Source organism: Cetorhinus maximus, chromosome 17, assembly GCF_964194155.1.
Source record: "Cetorhinus maximus chromosome 17, sCetMax3.hap1.1, whole genome shotgun sequence".
In the NCBI taxonomy this organism is placed as follows: Eukaryota; Metazoa; Chordata; class Chondrichthyes; order Lamniformes; family Cetorhinidae; genus Cetorhinus; species Cetorhinus maximus.
Genome location: NC_135895.1, coordinates 5151121 through 5170841, shown reverse-complemented (window position 1 = coordinate 5170841; position 19721 = coordinate 5151121). Strand labels below are relative to the sequence as shown.

The following is a 19721-nucleotide window of genomic DNA, read 5'->3' as shown; positions in this document are numbered from 1 at the left end:
AGATTCTATGGCTCGGAATTCATTATCTGAAGAGTGGGGTGGGGGAAGGGAGTATTGCCACTCCGACAGTGCAGCACTCCCTCAGTACCGCACCTCTGACAGTGCAGCGCTCCCTCAGTACCGCACCTCTGACAGTGCAGCGCTGCCTCAGTACCGCACCTCTGACAGTGCAGCGCTGCCTCAGTACCGCACCTCTGACAGTGCAGCACTCCCTCAGTACTGACCCACTGACAGTGCAGCACTCCCTCAGTACTGACCCTCTGACAGTGCAGTGCTCCCTCAGTACTGTTCCTCTGACAGTGCAGCACTCCCTCAGTACTGACCCTCTGACAGTGCAGCACTCCCTCAGTACTGACCCTCCGACAGTGTAGCACTCCCTCAGTACTGACCCTCTGACAGTGCAGCACTCCCTCAACACTGACCCTCTGACAGTGCAGCACTCCCTCAGTACTGTCCCTCTGATAGTGCAGCACTCCCTCAGTACTGACCCTCTGACAGTGCAGCACTCCCTCAGTACTGACCCCCTGACAGTGCAGCACTCCCTCAGTACTGACCCTGACAGTGCAGCACACCCTCAGTACTGACCCTCTGACAGTGCAGCACTCCCTCAGTACTGACCCTGACAGTGCAGCACACCCTCAGTACTGACCCTCTGACAGTGCAGCACTCCCTCAGTACTGACCCTCTGACAGTGCAGTACTCTGTCAGTACTCACCCTCCGACAGTGCAGCACTCCCTCACTACTGACCCTCTGACAGTGCAGCACTCCCTCAGTACTGACCCTCTGACAGTGCAGCACTCCCTCAGTACTGACCCTCTGACAGTGCAGCACTCCCTCAGTACTGACCCTCTGACAGTGCAGCACTCCCTCAGTACTGACCCTCCGACAGTGCAGCACTCCCTCAGTACTGACCCTCTGACAGTGCAGCACTCCCTCAGTACTGACCCTCTGACAGTGCAGCACTCCCTCAGTACTGACCCACTGACAGTGCAGCACTCCCTCAGTACTGACCCACTGACAGTGCAGCACTCCCTCAGTACTGACCCTCTGACAGTGCAGTACTCCCTCAACACTGACCCTCTGACAGTGCAGCACTCCCTCAGTACTGTCCCTCTGATACTGCAGCACCCCCTCAGTACTGACCCTCTGACAGTGCGGCACTCCCTCAGTACTGACGCTCCGACAGTGCAGCACTCCCTCAGTACTGACGCTCCGACAGTGCAGCACTCCCTCAGTACTGACCCTCTGACAGTGCAGCACTCCCTCAGTACTGACCCTCTGACAGTGCAGCACTCCCTCAGTACTGACCCTCTGACAGTGCAGCACTCCCTCAGTACTGACCCTCCGACAGTGCAGCACTCCCTCAGTACTGACCCTCTGACAGTGCAGCACTCCCTCAGTACTGACCCTCTGACAGTGCAGTACTCTGTCAGTACTCACCCTCCGACAGTGCAGCACTCCCTCACTACTGACCCTCTGACAGTGCAGCACTCCCTCAGTACTGACCCTCTGACAGTGCAGCACTCCCTCAGTACTGACCCTCCGACAGTGCAGCACTCCCTCAACACTGACCCTCTGACAGTGCAGCACTCCCTCAGTACTGACTCTCTGACAGTGCAGCACTCCCTCAGTACTGACCCTCCGACAGTGCAGCACTCCCTCAGTACTGACCCTCTGACAGTGCAGCACTCCCTCAGTACTGACCCTCCGACAGTGCAGCACTCCCTCAGTACTGACCCTCTGACAGTGCAGCACTCCCTCAGTACTGACCCTCTGACAGTGCAGTACTCTGTCAGTACTCACCCTCCGACAGTGCAGCACTCCCTCACTACTGACCCTCTGACAGTGCAGCACTCCCTCAGTACTGACCCTCCGACAGTGCAGCACTCCCTCAACACTGACCCTCTGACAGTGCAGCACTCCCTCAGTACTGACTCTCTGACAGTGCAGCACTCCCTCAGTACTGTCCCTCTGATAGTGCAGCACTCCCTCAGTACTGACGCTCCGACAGTGCAGCACTCCCTCAGTACTGACCCACTGACAGTGCAGCACTCCCTCAGTACTGACCCTCTGACAGTGCAGCACTCCCTCAGTACTGACCCTCTGACAGTGCAGCACTCCCTCAGTACTGACCCTCTGACAGTGCAGTACTCTGTCAGTACTGACCCTCTGACAGTGCAGTACTCTGTCAGTACTCACCCTCCGACAGTGCAGCACTCCCTCACTACTGACCCTCTGACAGTGCAGCACTCCCTCAGTACTGACCCTCTGACAGTGCAGCACTCCCTCAGTACTGACCCTCTGACAGTGCAGCACTCCCTCAGTACTGACCCTCTGACAGTGCAGCACTCCCTCAGTACTGACCCTCCGACAGTGCAGCACTCCCTCAGTACTGACCCTCCGACAGTGCAGCACTCCCTCAGTACTGACCCTCCGACAGTGCAGCACTCCCTCAGTACTGACCCTCCGACAGTGCAGCACTCCCTCAGTACTGACCCTCCGACAGTGCAGCACTCCCTCAGTACTGACCCTCTGACAGTGCAGCACTCCCTCAGCACTGACCCTCCGACAGTGCAGCACTCCCTCAGTACTGACCCTCTGATAGTGCAGCACTCCCTCAGTACTGACCCTCTGACAGTGCAGCACTCCCTCAGTACTGACCCTCTGACAGTGCAGCACTCCCTCAGTACTGACCCTCTGACAGTGCAGCACTCCCTCAGTACCGGGTGCAAAACTCTGGATTTTGAGCTCAATTCCTGGAGTTGGAATTGAATCCACAAACTCTCAAAATCAGAGTTGCGTTTAATCCTCTCAAAGTGTGGCCGTCACTGTAACCACCGCTGGCACATCATTGTTGTCTAAGCGGCCTTCCATAGATAAAGCTGTCAAACTGGTGTGCAAGTCTGCTTGTGACTCCACTCTACTGGAATGTGACAATGCAAACGAAGCAAGGCTTCTGGCAGTTTTCTCGATTATAACTTCTATGAACATACAAATCAACTCTGTAATGAGTCTTGTGAGCTTGAACAGAAAAACACATGTTTAAATCGTTAGCGTCATGGCTGAAGAAACCACCCCAGAGAGTGCTTCTGGATTTGCTTCCTTGGCTCGAGTGGAACCTGCCTTGGCCTGAACCCCACCACCCCCTTTCATTCTGAAATACAAGGGACAATATCTCAAGCTGCATCATCACACGTTATTCTGGAGTTTTCTTTTTGCAAAGATGAAATAACGTGTCCGTTATGGAATCTTACAGCTCGGGAGGAGGCCATTCTGCCCATCACTCCTGTGCTGGCTCTTTCAAAAGAGCCCTCCCATTGGTCCCCCCCACGCCCCCCCCCACCCCCGCTCCTTCCCCATAATCCGGCACCACTTTCCCTCTTCACTTATTTTTCCAATTCCCTTGTGAAAGTTGTTATTGCTCAGGCAGAGTCAAGGTATCTTTGTGAAAGGCAAATGGTTTATGACTAATGTAGTAGCGTTCACTGAGGAAAGTGAAAAAAATCGTGTCGTTGGGTTTCCAAAAGGTATTTGATAAGGTGCCACACACCCAAGGTTACTACACAAAAGAAGAGCTCGTGGTGGAGGGGGTAACATATTGGGATGGACAGAGGATTGGTCAGCTAACAGGAAGCAGAGAGTAGGGATAAATGAGTCCTTTTCGGATTGCTAAACTGGAACTAGTACAGCCCCAGAGGTTTCAGCGCTGGGACCTGAACTGTTTACAATCTACATCGATGGTTTGGATGAAGGAACCAATGGTACGGTAGCTAAGTTTGACAATGACACCAAGATAGGTAGGAAAGTAAGTTGTCAGGAGGATATAAAGAGTCTACAGAGGATATAGACAGGTTAAGCAAGTGGGCAGAATCTGGCCGGTGGAGTATAATGTGGGAAAATGTCAACTTGTCCACTTTGGCAGGAAGAATAGAAAAGCAGCAAATTATTTAAATGGCGAGAGATTGCAGGACTCTGAGGTACAGAGGGATCTGGGTGTCCTGGTACATGAATCAGGAAAAGTTAGTTTGCAGGAACAGCAAAGTGATTAGGAAGGCAAATGGAATGTTGGCGTTTATTGCAAGGGGAATGGAATATAAAAGTAGGGATGTTTTACTGCAGTTGTACAGGGCCTTGGTGAGACCACATCTGGAGTACTGTACAGTTTTGGTCTCGTTTTTTGTAAAACAATGTCATTACATTAGAAGCAGTTCAGAGATGGTTAACTCGGCTCATTTCCTGGGATGAGGGTCTTATCCTATGAAGAAATGTTGGACAGGCTGGGCCTGTATCCATTAGAGTTTAGAAGAATGAGAAGTTATCTTACTGAAACATACAAGATCCAGAGGGGATCTGATAAGGTGGATACCGGGAGGGTGTTTCCCCTTGTGGAAGAATCTACAACTAGGGGACACGGTTTAAAAGTAAGAGGTTTCCCCTTTTAAGACGGAGATGAGGAATTTTTCCCCCCCTCAGAGGGCCGTTAGTCTGTGGAATTCTCTTCCCCAGACAGCAGTGGAGGCTGGGTCAGCGAATTTATTCAAGACTGAGTTGGAGAGATTTTAGATAGACAAGGGAGTCAAGGGTTATGGAGGCAGGCAGCAAAGTGGAGTTGAGACCACAGCCAGATGAGCCGTGATCTTATCAAAGGGTGCAGCAGCCTCGAAAGGCCAAAGTCCTTTGTCCTGATGTTCCCATGGCGCCTTCGCATGCAACTGCAGGAGGTGTAACATCTGGCCTTTTATTTTCTCTCCCCTCACCATCCTAGGTCCCAAACGTCCTTCCAGGTGAAGCAACGGTTCACTTGTGCTTCTTCTAATTGATTAGGCCGCATTCGTTGCTCACAATGTGGAGGGCAGCCGCAGATTTGGGAGAGTGCTTTGCGGAACACCTCCGCTTAGGCCACAAGCATGACCCCCCCCCAACCTTCTGGTCACTTTGCCATTTTATTTCCCTACCTTATCTTCACGCTCACATTTCTAGCTAGAGCTAGATAGATTCTTGATTAACGAGGGGGTGAAAGGTTATCGGGGGTAGGCAGGAATGTGGGGTCGAGGTTACAATCAGATCAGCCATGATCTTATCGAATGCCGGAACAGGTTCGAGGGGCCGAGTGGCCTCCTCCTGCTCCTAATTTGTATGTTCCTGTGTACATATGTTCGTATGTCTGTCCTCTGCCTACTGCAGTGTTCCTGTGAAGATCAATGCACGGTTGAGGAACAGAACCTCATCTTCCGATTAGGCACTTTACAGCCTCTGGATTCAACACTGAGTTCAACAACTTCAGACCATGAACTCTGTCCCCCATTCCGATTCTGTTTTTTTGCCAAGTGCTGGTCTGAAGCTCATTTTCCATGTTTTTTCTCTCGGACAGAGTTGTTCATTATTCTGCCATTCACACTCACTCTGGGCCAATGCTTTGCTTCTTTACTACAACCATTACCACCTCCCTTTGCCTTTTGTTCCATGACATCATCACATACCAATCGTTTTCATTGGCGGTGGAAACTGAAAAGTGAGATCATCCCCATCTTTCCCAACTTACACCGGCTCCTGGTTCAGGAACAACTCAACTTAAAACACAAGGAATAGGAGCAGGAGTGGACCACATCGGCCCATCGAGTCTGCTCTGCCATTCGTTACACTCATGGCTGAACACCAATGATAGGAGGATGAAGACCTTTGGTGGGAATCAATTGCCCACTTAAGGGCTTCAATTGGCATCGGGGCCACAAGACTGCCCTGTCCCTGAGGCTTCTCACCCCAGGCTTAATCAGGGCAAAGGGGGGGGAAGGCAATGGGGTCCCATTGGGCACCCTTCCACCTGATTAAATGCACCGCCCCCCACCAATGCTAAGCTGTCTCGGGACAGCGTATTAAATTCCATCTCACACATCGATATACGACACTGCTGCCCCATTTAAAGTTATTTTAATATCACCTGTTACATGAAATATCTGAGCTTTATAAATGAGGCACATAGATCGAAATTGGGGAAGTTCTGATGGGTCTTTGCATAAAACACTGCTTCGGCCTCAGCTGGAGTATTGAGCCCCATTCTCGGCATCGCACTTTAGGAAGGACGCGAAGGCTTTAGAGAGAGTTCAGAAAAGATTCACGAGAATGGTTACAGGGGTGAGGGGCTTCAGTCATGTGGATCGATTGGAGAAGCTGGGATTGTTCTCCTCAGGGAAAGTCGAGAGGAGATTTGACAGAGGTGTTCAAAATCACGAGGACAGAGTAGGTAGGGAGAAACTGTCCCCATTGGCAGAAGGATTGAGAAGCAATGGACATCGATTTGAGGTGACTGGATTTTACTGACACACAATGTGTAAAATGATCTGCTCCCCCCCCAACCCCCTTACCTGATTGAGTTACATTTTCGATTTTCTACCTTCATCAAGATTGGTAATTCACTCAGAGAAACCGTCGTATAAGCCTTCAACCTGCAAAATACAACAACGCAGGATCAGACACTGATATTAATATCAAAAAAATACAGAAAATGATGTAAATGCTCAGCAGGTCTGGCAGCCTCTTGGAGCGAGAAACAGAGTTAACGTTTCAGGCTGATGGCCTTTCAGTCTCGACGAGATGTTATACAAAGTGAAACGTTGGCCAGAATTTAACGTCTCGCGGGCGAGAGTGGGCCCAACCCATCTGGCCACAAAACGGCGCGAGATGACATCAGGCAAGTGTCCCGACGTCATCACACACACACCTCGCGATTTTTCGTGGCCCGTCCACGTTTACGGTTGGTGGATCGGAACGGGATGAAATCTCCGTGGGGATAAAATAAGATGAAACGAGGTATCTGGGGGCTGTTTTTTTGATATATGAGCTATGCTTTCAGGAGCTTGATTGTGCTGCATGGAAATATTTTGCAGCATTTTTGCTCTTTCGTTTATTCTGTGGAGGTCTGTCTGCCTTCAGGGAGCTCACTGGAAGCGCTCACCAGCGCCTGCGGTGATCTCAGCGCCTGCCCTCTCTCCCCCCCCCCACCCCCGCCAGCAGTGCTGAACCTCTCTCAGGGCACGTTTCGGGGTGGATCGAAATTGGGGGCCTGTTTCCCGTCTGCTCCTGGGCCCGCCAATCGCTCATGCCCGAAAAATTCGGGCCGTTAACTCTGCTTCTCTCTGTTTTTATTTCAGATTTCAAAGATCTGCGGTATTTTGCTTTTGTACATGTCACCGGGAGAAGCAATTCACCAGCTGTTGGGTTTTTAATGTAGACCCCCTGCTTTAGTGTTGGGATGTCGTTCTTTGTCTCATTTATTTTAGCATTTAAAAATGACATCTTTTGTATTGTTGAAAAGAGGCATTTTGTTGAAGCTTGTCCCCTTGCACTTACCAGGACAATCAGTGCCAATCGGCACTCTCCTCTCATACAGTATAAAGTTGTTGCTTCCCCTAACATTGGTCTTCCTGCAATTGTCCTGTTGAGTGCAAGATGAGAAGCTTCGGCAATGTATTTTTTCAGCAATACTCAAGTTCTGTACTACCAAACAACCATTAATTACACCTTTAACAAATTATATAGGATTTACAGCACAGAAATGAGCCATTCAGCCTGAAAGGTCATGCTGGTGTTTACATTCGACCAGAATTTCTTTTTATTCCTTTCCCCCCCTCGTGCATTCTACCCAGCTTCTTCCTAAACATATCTATACTATTCATCTCAACCACTCCCTGTGGTAGTGAGTTCCACATTCTCACCACTCCCCGGGTGAAGAGGTTGCTCCTGAATTCCTGACTGCATTTATCAGTGACTGCCCTATGTTCATATGGTCTTCCTCACCATTGGAAACATCTTCTCTCATGTCCACCTGAGCAAACCTGTAAAATATCCATAAGACATAGGAGCAGAAATTAGGCCATTCGGCCCATCGAGTCTGCTCCGCCATTCAATCATGGCTGATAAGTTTCTCAACCCCATTCTCCCCATAATATCAGGCCACCCCTCACTCATTTAGTCATAGCTGCATCTCTTAAATGGAACCAGTGCAGTTGATATCACCCTAACCCCGCTGCTTTAGTTGTTGAAAAGTCACACCACAAGTTAGGAGAGGAGAGTGCTTCAGATGACCACAACCAAAAAGCTACTTCTCCTGGGCTGTTACTGACATCTATTTTCTTAACTACTCACTTCAGATCAAAAGAATCTTCTAAAGAAGCTAATGCTTGAAGCAATTATTTGGTATTAAATTGTTATTAACTTACTGAGTAAACTTTAAATATAAATACGTATCTATACTTTTTCAGAATAGTTGTCTAGAGAACGGTAAATCTCACACTTCATGCTTCAATTCTTCTACTTGAGTATTGCTGAAAAAAAAGCTTCAACAAAAAGAAAAGTCCCTTTTCTCAGGGACACGCAAGTTCTGTTCTACCAATCGATTAATTCTTACATAAAAGCAAAATACTGCAGATGCTGGAAATTTGAAACAAAAACAGAAAATGCTGGAAAAACACAGCAGGTCTGATAGCATCTGTGGAGAGAGAAAAGCAAAGTTAACGTTTTGAGTCCGTATGACCCTTCCTCGTAACTAATTCTTATACTTGTTTTCAAATCCCTCCATGGCCTTGCAATCCCACCCCTCCCTATCTCTGTGACCTTCTCCAGTCAAGATCTCTGTGCTGCTCCCATTTTGGCCTCTTGTGCTATGGTCCAGAAAGGATAGTACAGGAGCCAATCTTTACTCGGTCTAACATTTATTTACAGAGTGAAACATTACAAGCATATGCCTCCTAACTCAGCTATACCACAGTTTCAGTAAGTGTCTCTTTATATATACTCAAGTGAAACCCCCAATTTATACCCTCTGCCTTCATATAATTAAACACAATTAATATAAAATGAACATTATGTTTTAACTTAAATAAAAATGTAATTAATTTTGGAGATACAAATTAGTGCTTCCATCAAACCCCACCAGCAACACGTGGAATTTAACGAGAATATCCTGAAATTTGGCAAGTGAACAGTTTTTCTGTCTGTATCAGAAAGGGAAAACCAGCAACGTGTAAGCTTCAAGAATAAAATAACAATGCTTTGTACGTACTTCTGTCGAATAACTGGGTCAGCTTCTACCGGGTCAATGTACTTTTTAAGTATCTCTTCCAAAGTCTTGCTGCCCAATACTCTGGAAAAGAAAAAACAATCTTGAGTTTCTCCGCAGTGTTTCCCTTGGTTTTTACACAAAACGTCCAGCACAGAAACAGGCCATTCAACCCATCTGGTCCATGCTGGTGTTTATGCTCCACACAAGACTCCTTCCACCCTTCTTCACCTCACCCTACCAGCATCTCCTTCTGATCCTTTCTCCCTCATGTGTTTATCCAGCTTCCCCTTAAATGTATTTATAATATTCACCTCAACCCCTCGCTGTGGTCGTGAGTTCCACATTCTCACCGCTCTCTGGGTGCAGAGGCTTCTCCTCAATTCCCTGTTGGATTTATTAGTGACTATCTTATATATTTTGGCTCCTAGTTCTGGTCTTGCCCATCTACCCCCTCAAACAACTTCATAATCTTAAAGAAGTTAATGCTCAAAACAACCATTTGGTGCGAAATTAAAATGTTATTAACTTATTGAAACATACGTATATTTTTTCAATATATTTGTCAGAGCGCTGTAAATTTTACACTTCCAAGTTTCAATTCTTATCTTTGTTTTCAAATCCCTCCATGGCCTCACACCTCCCTATCTCCGTGACCTCTTCTTTGTCCAGAGCTCAGATCTCTGCGCTGGTCCAATTTTGATCTCTTGTATTTACGGTCCAGAAAGGATAGTACAGGAGCCAATCTTTACTCAGTCTAACATTTATTTACTAAGTAAAACATTACAAGCATATGCCTCCTAACTCAACCACATCACAGTTTCAGTAAGTGTCTCTTTATATGTACTCAAGTGAAACCCCCAGTTAATGTGCTCCACCTGCGTATAAACACAATGATTATCTGCTGCCCTTGTCCTTCCAGGTGGTAAGAGGTCACAGGTTTGGAAGGTGCTGTCATGTGGTGAACCAGAATTTACCCCAATTTACATCCAGCTACTCGTGCTTTGAAAACAAGCTTCCCTTTACCTCTTTTCTGTGTATTCAGTGCGACTTTCAGGAAACACCAGCTTCACATGCCAATAAATCGTCTGCTCTCTAAATACAGGAGAAAAAGCAGGAAGTTAAAATCAAGTAAATCTTCCCAAGTCAGTACTGCACAACTGGCGAATCAGGCAATTGTTAAAATCCACATAGGCTCCTATTTCTGTATTTTAAATATTAACAACTTAACCCCTACTGTATGTAACCATGGAAACTTTTGTCATCCCCACACCGTTAGCGTTAATACAGATTTATGGAGAGACTGGCTTTTCTACGCACCCAGTACAGCATACCCACAGCCCACAGTACTTCCCAGACCATGAAGTTCAATCACTGTTGTAATGTCGGAAATGTGGCAGCCAATTTTTGAAAAGCAGCCCCAAAGAACACAATGAGATCATCACCAGATAATCTGTGACTTAGTGATTCTTTTAAGTTTGTTCATAAGATGTGAGCATCGCTGGCAAGGCCAGCATTTATCACCCATTCTTTCAATTGCTGGTGGTGAGCTGTCTTCTTGAGCCGCTGCAGTCCATGTGGTGTAGGTACACCCACAGTGCTGTTAGGGAGGGAGTTCCAGGATTTTGACCCAGCGACAGTGAAGGAACGACGATATATTTCCAAGTCAGGATGGTGAGTGACTTGGAGGGAAACTTCCAGGTGGTGGTGTTCCCATATTCTTAGTTCTACCTGTGTTCTTCTAGGTGGTAGAGGTCATGGGTTTGGAAAGTGCTGTCTAAGGAGCCTCGGTGAGTTTCTGCAGTACATCTTGTAGATGGTGCACACTGCTGCTACTTTATGTCAGTGGTGGAGGGAGTGAATGGTTAAGGGTGTGGATGGGGTGCCAATCAAGATGGCTGCTTCATCCTGTTGATCGTTAATATTGGCCAAGACACCAGGGAGAGCTCTCCAGCTTTTCTTTGAAATGCTGTCATGGGATATTTTACATCCACTCGAGAAGTGAGGCAACACCTTGGTTTAATGTCTCATCCAAAAGACAGCACTCGTAACAATGCAGAGCGGCCGCACTACAGCACCTCCAACTGTGTGGCACTCCATCAAGACTGACCTTCAACAGCTCAGCACACCCCAGAACTGACCCTCCAAAAGTGCAGCGCTCCCTCAATACTGACCCTCCCACAGTGCGGCACTCCTTCAGTACTGACCCTCTGACAGTGCGGCACTCCCTCAATACTGACCCTCCGACAGTGCGGCACTCGCTCAGTACTGACCCTCCGACAGTGCGGCACTCGCTCAGTACTGACCCTCTGACAGTGCAGCACTCCCTCAGTACTATGTTTATTATGTTCCCTGAGCTATCCAAACTGCTTTACAATCAACTGTTTACTTGGAAGTGTTTCATTGTAACCACGGCAGCCATTTGTTTGCAGCAAAGTCCCACGAAAACAAATGATGGAATTGTCTTTTAGTGATTTTAGATAAGAATTTGGAAAAGTGAATTATGAGCAGGACTGGATTGGATAAGAAAACAATCCCAGAAAACAATCGGTAAACTTTCCTTCAGATGTCCACTGAAATGCCAAATAAACTAACAAGTGGAAGGTGTCCACGTGGACTGAAGAAAACTGCCCCCTCCCCTGTGCCCTATTCGATGCAATCGCCAAGATATCGCTTTTGCTTTGGCTCAATATCCATTTTGAGTCTTACTGTGCACCTGTGAAGTGCCTCGGGGGTATCTTGCTGAGTTAAAGTTGTTGGGCGCTCATTGACGATCGTGAAAAAACGTTCCCGGGGCAGAGGGAAAGTTTAGCAGTTTATCCGAGTGGCCTCACACGATCAGGAACGAAATGATTCGAGTTCAAACCCTCTCTAATGGAGGTGAATCTGAGAGAGTTTGTGATTTTAAATTGAAATGCTATCAGAGAGTAAAATTACCATTCTGTAACGAGTAGGCTACAAACTGCCCAATGGTCTGCCTCATAAACTTATAAATAGTATGTAAACGCTGGACAATTTAGCGAACTCAACCTAACATCATATATGATCGTTGGGACTTTCATAAAGCATTCAGAGTGCAGCAGACCTTTCACTTTCATTCTGTAAATTAAGACGGCCTGGATTTTGCAACGTACTGTAATTATTATAACCGGAAGTGTTTATAATTGCACAACCCTTTTACTATTTTAATGCTTGTCTATAACTATGTTACGAATTATGACTACTTGTTGTACCTGCATCATCATCATCACAACTCAGCACCTGGCATCATGTTGAGTTTTTAATAAACCAAATCAAAGTTAAAAAGATTACCAATAATCACAGGTCCTAAGTGAACGTGACTCCCAGTTTGTTGCCACTGGCTGGCGTGAGCTGATGTGTCCCGGCTTACAACTGATGGAAGGTAAAATAATTGGACTAGAACGGGACTCGATGATCGCAGCTAACTCAAACCCACATCAGCCTGGATTATTTCTCGAATTCGAGGACTGTTTCCTGCCAAGTACTTTCTGTTCCCATCGAATGGAGAGTCAATTTCTCCTGTCCACTGCTCCAAGATTAAGTAGCTGAGGGAAGGAATTCAGTCTCGATGGGAGGAACTCAAAGGAATGTTGATCTCCAACCCAAACAGTTAAATCACTAGCGATTTGCGAAGTGTAACCCACTTTGTTCTCAACGGAAAAGCAGGCAGTGTATGTTTCATGCTTAAGGTATTTATATATTATCCCTCTTCACCTCGCCCTGTCAACATATCCTATTCCTTTCCCCTTCCTGTGCTTATCCCGTTCCCCTTAAATATATCCATGTTATTCACCTCAACTTGTCCCTGTGCTAGCAAGATGCACACAACTTTTAAGGTGTAGATGTCTCTGAGTGCTGAGCCCCTGTTTGTTCTCACGTTCTTCGCTTGCTGGGTTTGTATGCAGCAAGACAATTAATATTTTACAACAGAAGAACACTGAGTATAAAGCTATTAACCCGAATCAGTTTTTGAAATCTTCTTGTGTCAGCGGGCAGCACTCTTACCAGCTTCAGAAGGTTGTGGGTTCAATCCCAATCCAGGGACTTGAGCACGTAAGTACTCCCGGCTGACACTCCCCGTGCAGCACCGAGAGAGTGCCGCACTGTCAGAAATGCAGTCTTTTGAATGAGATGTTAAACCAAGGCTCTACCTGCGCTCTCAGATGGACACAAAAGGTCCCACAGCACTATCCTGAAGAAGAGCAGGGGAGTCCCCCCCAGCGACCTGGGTCAACATCACAAAAACAGATTTTTAATTAAAAATTCATTCACGGGATGTGGGCTGGTCTATCTGTCTGGTCATTATCACATTGCTGTTTATGGGAGCTTGCTGTGTGCAAATTTCCTACAACAGCGACTCCACTTTAAAAAGGCTATTTAATTGGCTGTAAAGTGCTTTGGGATGTCCCAAGGCCATAAAAGACACTACAGTAATGCGAGTCCTTCTGTTGTTCTAGTTGTAATATATTTGGGTGACTGATTGAGGTTAAACAATACCCTACTGTGTGTCAAGTAAATAGGAACTTATTTTTTTAACTAAAAGATTAATCAACTCTCGTCGGTCGTTCAATTGGCCAAGATTGTCATAAATAGCTCAGCAGCATTACACAGGAGGCCAATTCCAACATATATCTTTGGTTTCCTTTTTGAAAAGTAACATTACTGCAATCCCCCAGTTCTTTGGGAGTGAGTTAGTCATTTCATGCTTTCCGAATCGATCAGGGATGCTCAGATTTAGATCTCCCCAGGTGCTAAATCAATTCCACCTCGATGCTGTCTTCATTTTAGTTCCTAACCAAATGTATATTTCACCTTAATTGTCTTTCAAGTTGACACAGTGCAAAGTACCGATTTTAGATTTGCTCACATTTAGTTTCTTATTGCATTCCATATACTGTGAATCTTGTTTCATTAACAGCTGTCCAAAGCACCAGCTTTTCAGTGAGTTATTTTATGTCCAAGAGTCTTTCATGGGGTGAGGGTGCCACTGGCAAGACCAGCATTTGTTGCCTGCCCCTAATGGCCCTTGAGCTGAGTGACTTGCTCGGCCATTTCAGAGGACAGTTAAGAGTCAACCACATCGCTGTGGGCCCGTAGTCACATTTAGGCCAGACCGGGTAAGGACGGCAGATTTCCTTCCCCAATGGACATTAGTGAACCCGTTTCATGGTCACCATTACTGAGACTGGTTTTCAATTCCAGATTTTATTAATCAATTGAATTTATTAATTCAAGAGTTGAAGAAGTGGTTATTTGAACCATTCTACACATACTAGCTCTTTGAAAGAGTTTGCATTGACTCCTACTCTTCCCGCTCATTCCCCAAGTCCCCGATTTTTTTTTCTCAAGTGTTTATCCAATTCCCTTTTAAAAGTTATTAGTGAATCTGCTTCCACTGCCCTTTCAGGCAGCGCCTTCCAGATCACAACAACTGATGAATGGCTGTTTGGCCTTGTGGAGGGAGGAATACAATGGAGTTCCCTAAAGTTTGTCACCAGGACCACTGATGGTTTTGATCTACATTAATTATCTTGGACTTGAGCAGAACGGGGTACAATTTTAAAATTTGTAGATGTCATGAAACGCAGAAGTAGGGTAAGCAGTGAACTTGAAGAAGGCAGAGAGAGAGCTCAGTGGAAATGGGCTGACACATGGCAGATGAAATTCGGCGCAGAAAAATGTGAGCTGATACATTTTAGTGGGAGGAATGAGGCGGGACAGTACAACTAAATGGTTGGATTTAAATGGGGGTTCATGAACAGAGAGACCGGGAGGTGTTCGGACAGGAACCTTTGAAGGTGGCAGTGCAGGTTAACAAAGCAGTTACTAATACATAAGGTCCTTGTCTTAACAAATAAAGGCATAAAGTGCAAAGGCCAGGAAGTTTTACTAATGGTTCGTTTTGAAAATGCTGTGTCCTCTGGTTACTGACTGGAAACTGAAACATTTCATTGCCTTTTTTCAATCTAACCTATGCTGCCAACTTACCACAGGAATGGGACCAGCATTTCACAATTCCTGCCCGATTCGCGATGCCAAATGGACATGGATTATGAAAACCATCAGTAATAAGCCACGGGTGGGTTAGTTTGGAGATACTTCACTATAAACACAACTGCGTTCAGGCGGGACTGTTTCCCAAAAAGCAAAGCAAAAATTTTTGAAATTTAATCCGCCAAGTGGTTTTCAGAGTTCACAAGACCAATCTTGCACAAACAAATAATATCTGTCAATTTTGAAAAATTGCATCCCATGCTGCTCAAGTCCAAGTCATTAATGTAGATCAAAACCAGCAGTGGTCCTGCTAACAAACTTTGGGGAACTCCATTGTATTCCTCCCTCCACAAGGCCAAACAGCCATTCATCACAACTCAGTTTTCTATCCCTTGGCCAAAATTTTGCATCCATGCTGCAACTGGCCCTTAGATTCCATGAGCTTCAACTTTGATGACAAGCCTATTATGTGGCACTTTATCAAGACACATTTTGAAAGTCCATATACACAAAATTCCCTCATCCACCCTCTTTCCACCTGCCCAAAAAATTCAATCAAACACAATCTCAGCTCATCTGCGCCGACTCTCCTTTATTTAGACCACGTCTGTCCAATTGGCTGCTAATTTGCTCCTGCTAACCCTTTTATAAAATCCTTCAGCTGCATAGCAGGCAGCTCACAAATTCCATTCCAGACAACTAAAATCATCTTCAATCATTGCAGTCAAAATTCAAAGCTGGGTCTCAGCCAACCCAAAACCTAATATCTCGCTCACAATACCAACTTTCAAAATGGCACCATGAGAAACGTTGAAACCACGGAAGTCTAAGCAATTTAAGAATAGTCTTGAAGTTTGTCTTCAGGGGACTGGATGTGTTGTGCCGGTTGGTGTAAACCTGCATGACAGTAGCTGAATGCGCCAACTCAAATAGCCCAAAACCTGGCAGTTTCCATGCCACAGGGTGGATGTTATGGTAAACAGTAATGTTCACACTGGTCCTGCACAGGTACACGATGGTGTTCAACATTTGGAGCCTTTCTCTGCATCCAGTCCACCTCACATTAAGGTGGCTTAATGTTTGTATGCTTGACATCAACACCATGTGGCAAAGTACAAGAATATCTCATCCTCCGAGGGAGCGAGAGGCAGAATCTTTACAGCACTAAAACCAGTTGCGTTACCAACACGGAGAATCCATATTAGGCTGTTATACCACACACCCCGTGCTAATTTAAAGCGCTTTTGGCTTCTGCATGGATGCGAACTGTGCTGTTCAATTCAGCCGTGAAGGCTCTTGAATTGACTTCCAACACCACTTTGGAGGAGGAAGTGTCACATTACCCACATTAGACAGACAAACATTAGCATTTCTAGGTGTCCTATTAAACATGTTATCTTTAGCCTCTGCCAACTGTCCTTCAGTTAATATTAGTAACCACATGGCAGATAAGGCGAGGGTAAGAAGCAAAAAAAAAGTTCAATACGATTAAGTTAGGATTTAATTGGGTTCCATCAGTAAACTTTGAAATGTACCTGCCCCCAAGAACACCCGATACAAGGGTTGAAAGATGCACTGCAGGAATTCACCAGGGCTCCCCAGACAGCACCTTCCAAACCCACGACCACTACCATCTAGAAGGACAATGGCAGCAGACACATGGGAACACCACCACCTGGAAGTTCCCCTCCAAGTCACTCATCATCCTGACTTGGAAATATATCACCGTTCCTTCACTGACACTGGGTCAAAATCCTGGAACTCCCTCCCTAACAGCACTGTGGGTGTACCTACACCACATGGACTGCAGCGGTTCAAGAAGGCAGCTCACCACCACCTTCTCAAGGGCAACTAGGGATGGGCAATAAATGCTGATCCAGCCAGCGAAGCCCACATCCCGTGAATTAACTTTTAAAAAGTTTTAAAAGATTGGAGGCAATGGGAGAGGGGCCTCAACTGAAAAGCTGTTGACTTTTCTTTAAGGGAAAAAAAAAATGTTTTTCTTGATGACAAAATTTTAACAGGTCAGAGAAATTTTAACAGGTCAGAGAAGTTAAATAGAAATAAGTACACGGATGGTAGAGGGGCAGTGGGTGGGGGCAGGGAAGCTAACCTGGCAGCAGTAGTGGGACAGCCCCATGTTACGCCTCTTACCCTGTTATCCTTGACATCATTTTGGTGGAAATGGGGAGGGTGACATAATGGGGGTGGTGGGGGGGGGGTCATTCTGACACTGTCAGTCAGCTGATGGTGAGACAAAAACAAAAACAAAAATACCTGGGAAAAACTCAGCAGGTCTGGCAGCATCTGCGGAGAGGAACACAGTTAACGTTTCGAGTCCGTATGACTCTTCAACAGAACTAAGGAAAAATAGAAAAGAGGTGAAATATAAGCTGGTTTAAGGGTGGGGGGGGGAACAGGTAGAGCTGGATAAAGGGCCAGTGATAGGTGGAGATAACCAAAAGATGTCACAGACAAAAGGACAAAGAGGTGTTGACGGTGGTGATATTATCTAAGGAATGTGCTAATGGTGACATTAAGGGTAGAAAGCAGGACGAGCAAGGTACAGATAGCCCTAGTGGGGGTGGGGTGGGGGGGAAGAGATTGAAATAGGCTAAAAGGTGGAGATAAAACAATGGATGTAAATACATTTAAAAATAATGGAAATAAGTGGGAAAAGAAAAATCTATATAAATTATTGGAAAAAAAAGGGGGGGATGGGAAAGGGGGTGGGGATGGAGGAGAAAGTTCATGATCTAAAGTTGTTTTACTCAATATTCAGTCCGGAAGGCTGTAAAGTGCCTAGTCGGAAACTGGAGGAACAGCACCTCATCTTCTGACTAGGCACTTTACAGCCTTCCGGACTGAATATTGAGTAAAACAACTTTAGATCATGAACTTTCTCCTCCATCCCCACCCCCTTTCCCATCCCCCCCTTTTTTTTCCAATAATTTATTTAGATTTTTCTTTTCCCACTTATTTCCATTATTTTTAAATGTATTTACATCCATTGCGTTATCTCCACCTTTTAGCCTATTTCGATCCCTCCCCCCCACCCCACCCCCACTAGGGCCATCTGTACCTTTCTCGTCCTGCTTTCTACCCTTAATTAGCACATTCCTTAGATAATATCACCACCTTCAACACCTCTTTGTCCTTTTGTCTATGACATCTTTTGGCTATCTCCACCTATCACTGGCCCTCTATTCAGCTCTACTTGTCCCACCCCCCCACTTAAACCAGCTTATATTTCACCTCTCTTCTATTTTTCCTTAGTTCTGTTGAAGAGTCATACGGACTTGAAACGTTAACTGTGTTCCTCTCCGCAGATGCTGTCAGACCTGCCGAGTTTTTCCAGGTATTTTTATTTTTATTTTGGATTTCCAGCATCCGCAGTTTTTTGCTTTTAGTTGATGGTGAGAATTGCTCTCCCCAATGCCCCCTCCCCATTTGTCCTGGGTAGCTGATTAGTCAGAACAACCATCATCTTACACCAGCTGACTTTGACCAACTTAATTCCTAGGTACTTTGGATCAACCCACATTAAAGTTACAACAACAACAACTTGCATTCATATAGTATCTTTCACCTAGCAAAATGCTCCAAGCCACTTAACAAGAGCGTTACAGAGCAAAATTTTAACACTTAGCTACGCAAGGGAATCTTACAACATATGGCCTAAAGCTCAGGCAAAGAGGTCGGTTTTAAAGGGCATCCTGAAAAGGAGACAGAGAAAGAAATTGATGCAGAAAGATGGGGAGGTTTAGGGAGGGAATCCCAGGAGTTTAGGGCCCAGGCACTGAAAGCATGGCCTCCAGTGGTGCAGCGATGAAAGTCAGGGATATACAAGAGGCCAAAATTGGAGGAGCGCAGAGATCCCGGAGGGTTGTAGACTGGAGAAGGTTAAAGATGCAGCGAGGCCGCTGGGGAATTTGAACACGAGGATGAGAATCGAGCCAAATGAACTCTTGACTGGGAAGCGCTGATTGTAGGTCATGTGACCTGAGCTGTTTCTTCAATTAATGAGCACGTTCTGGAGAGTGGCGCTTGTTAAAAGCGAACGGGTTTGGAGTTTCTTTCACAAGAACAGCAATGCTGCTCTCCAATTCAACTGGCATCAATTCCCTTTTCCACAAAGGAACATATTGATAGAAAACGGCACTAGCAGATCCAATTTACAGATGATGAATGATACCCTGTGTGTGTGTCAGCAACATGCGATATTCATTACTGAGAAAGAACAAAAGTTAAGGCCAGAACTGAAATTCATGACCCTTTGCCATCTCCTTCCCTCCCAATCCAAACAACAAAAAAAAAGCTTTTCCAACGGAGATTCTAAAGATACCACACTAAGCAATTTTTTTTGGTTCATTCATTGACAGGATGTGGATGTCACTGGCTAGGGCAGCATTCGTTGCCCATTTCTAAAGAATGTGGTGGTGAGCCACCTTCTTGAATAAAACGGATGGGTCAGCTGGGCCATTTCACAGGGCAGGTTAAGAGCCGCATGGGTGGGGTCTGGCCAAGCGATGAGCACAGCAAGCGAAACCCACGTGGCTTTACTTGTGGGCTCCCAGGGCGGGTGGGGGTTTCCCTTGTTCAAAGGCACTCAATGCCCAATTGAGGGGACCTGGCAGCAGAGACACACCC

General features: G+C 46.0%; 1 protein-coding gene across 1 annotated transcript in view; it reads right to left on the bottom strand.

The window, feature by feature from the left end:
* The window catches only part of znhit6 (zinc finger HIT-type containing 6), a 64557-nt gene that overhangs the window by 24891 nt on the left and 19945 nt on the right, over nucleotides 1-19721 (bottom strand). Inside the window, exons 7-9 of the mRNA XM_078561887.1 lie at nucleotides 10083-10151; nucleotides 9060-9140; nucleotides 6364-6444 (exon numbers count right to left, since the gene is read on the bottom strand). Coding sequence (XP_078418013.1) covers nucleotides 6364-6444; nucleotides 9060-9140; nucleotides 10083-10151 — 231 coding nt within the window. The remainder of the gene's footprint in view (nucleotides 1-6363; nucleotides 6445-9059; nucleotides 9141-10082; nucleotides 10152-19721) is intronic.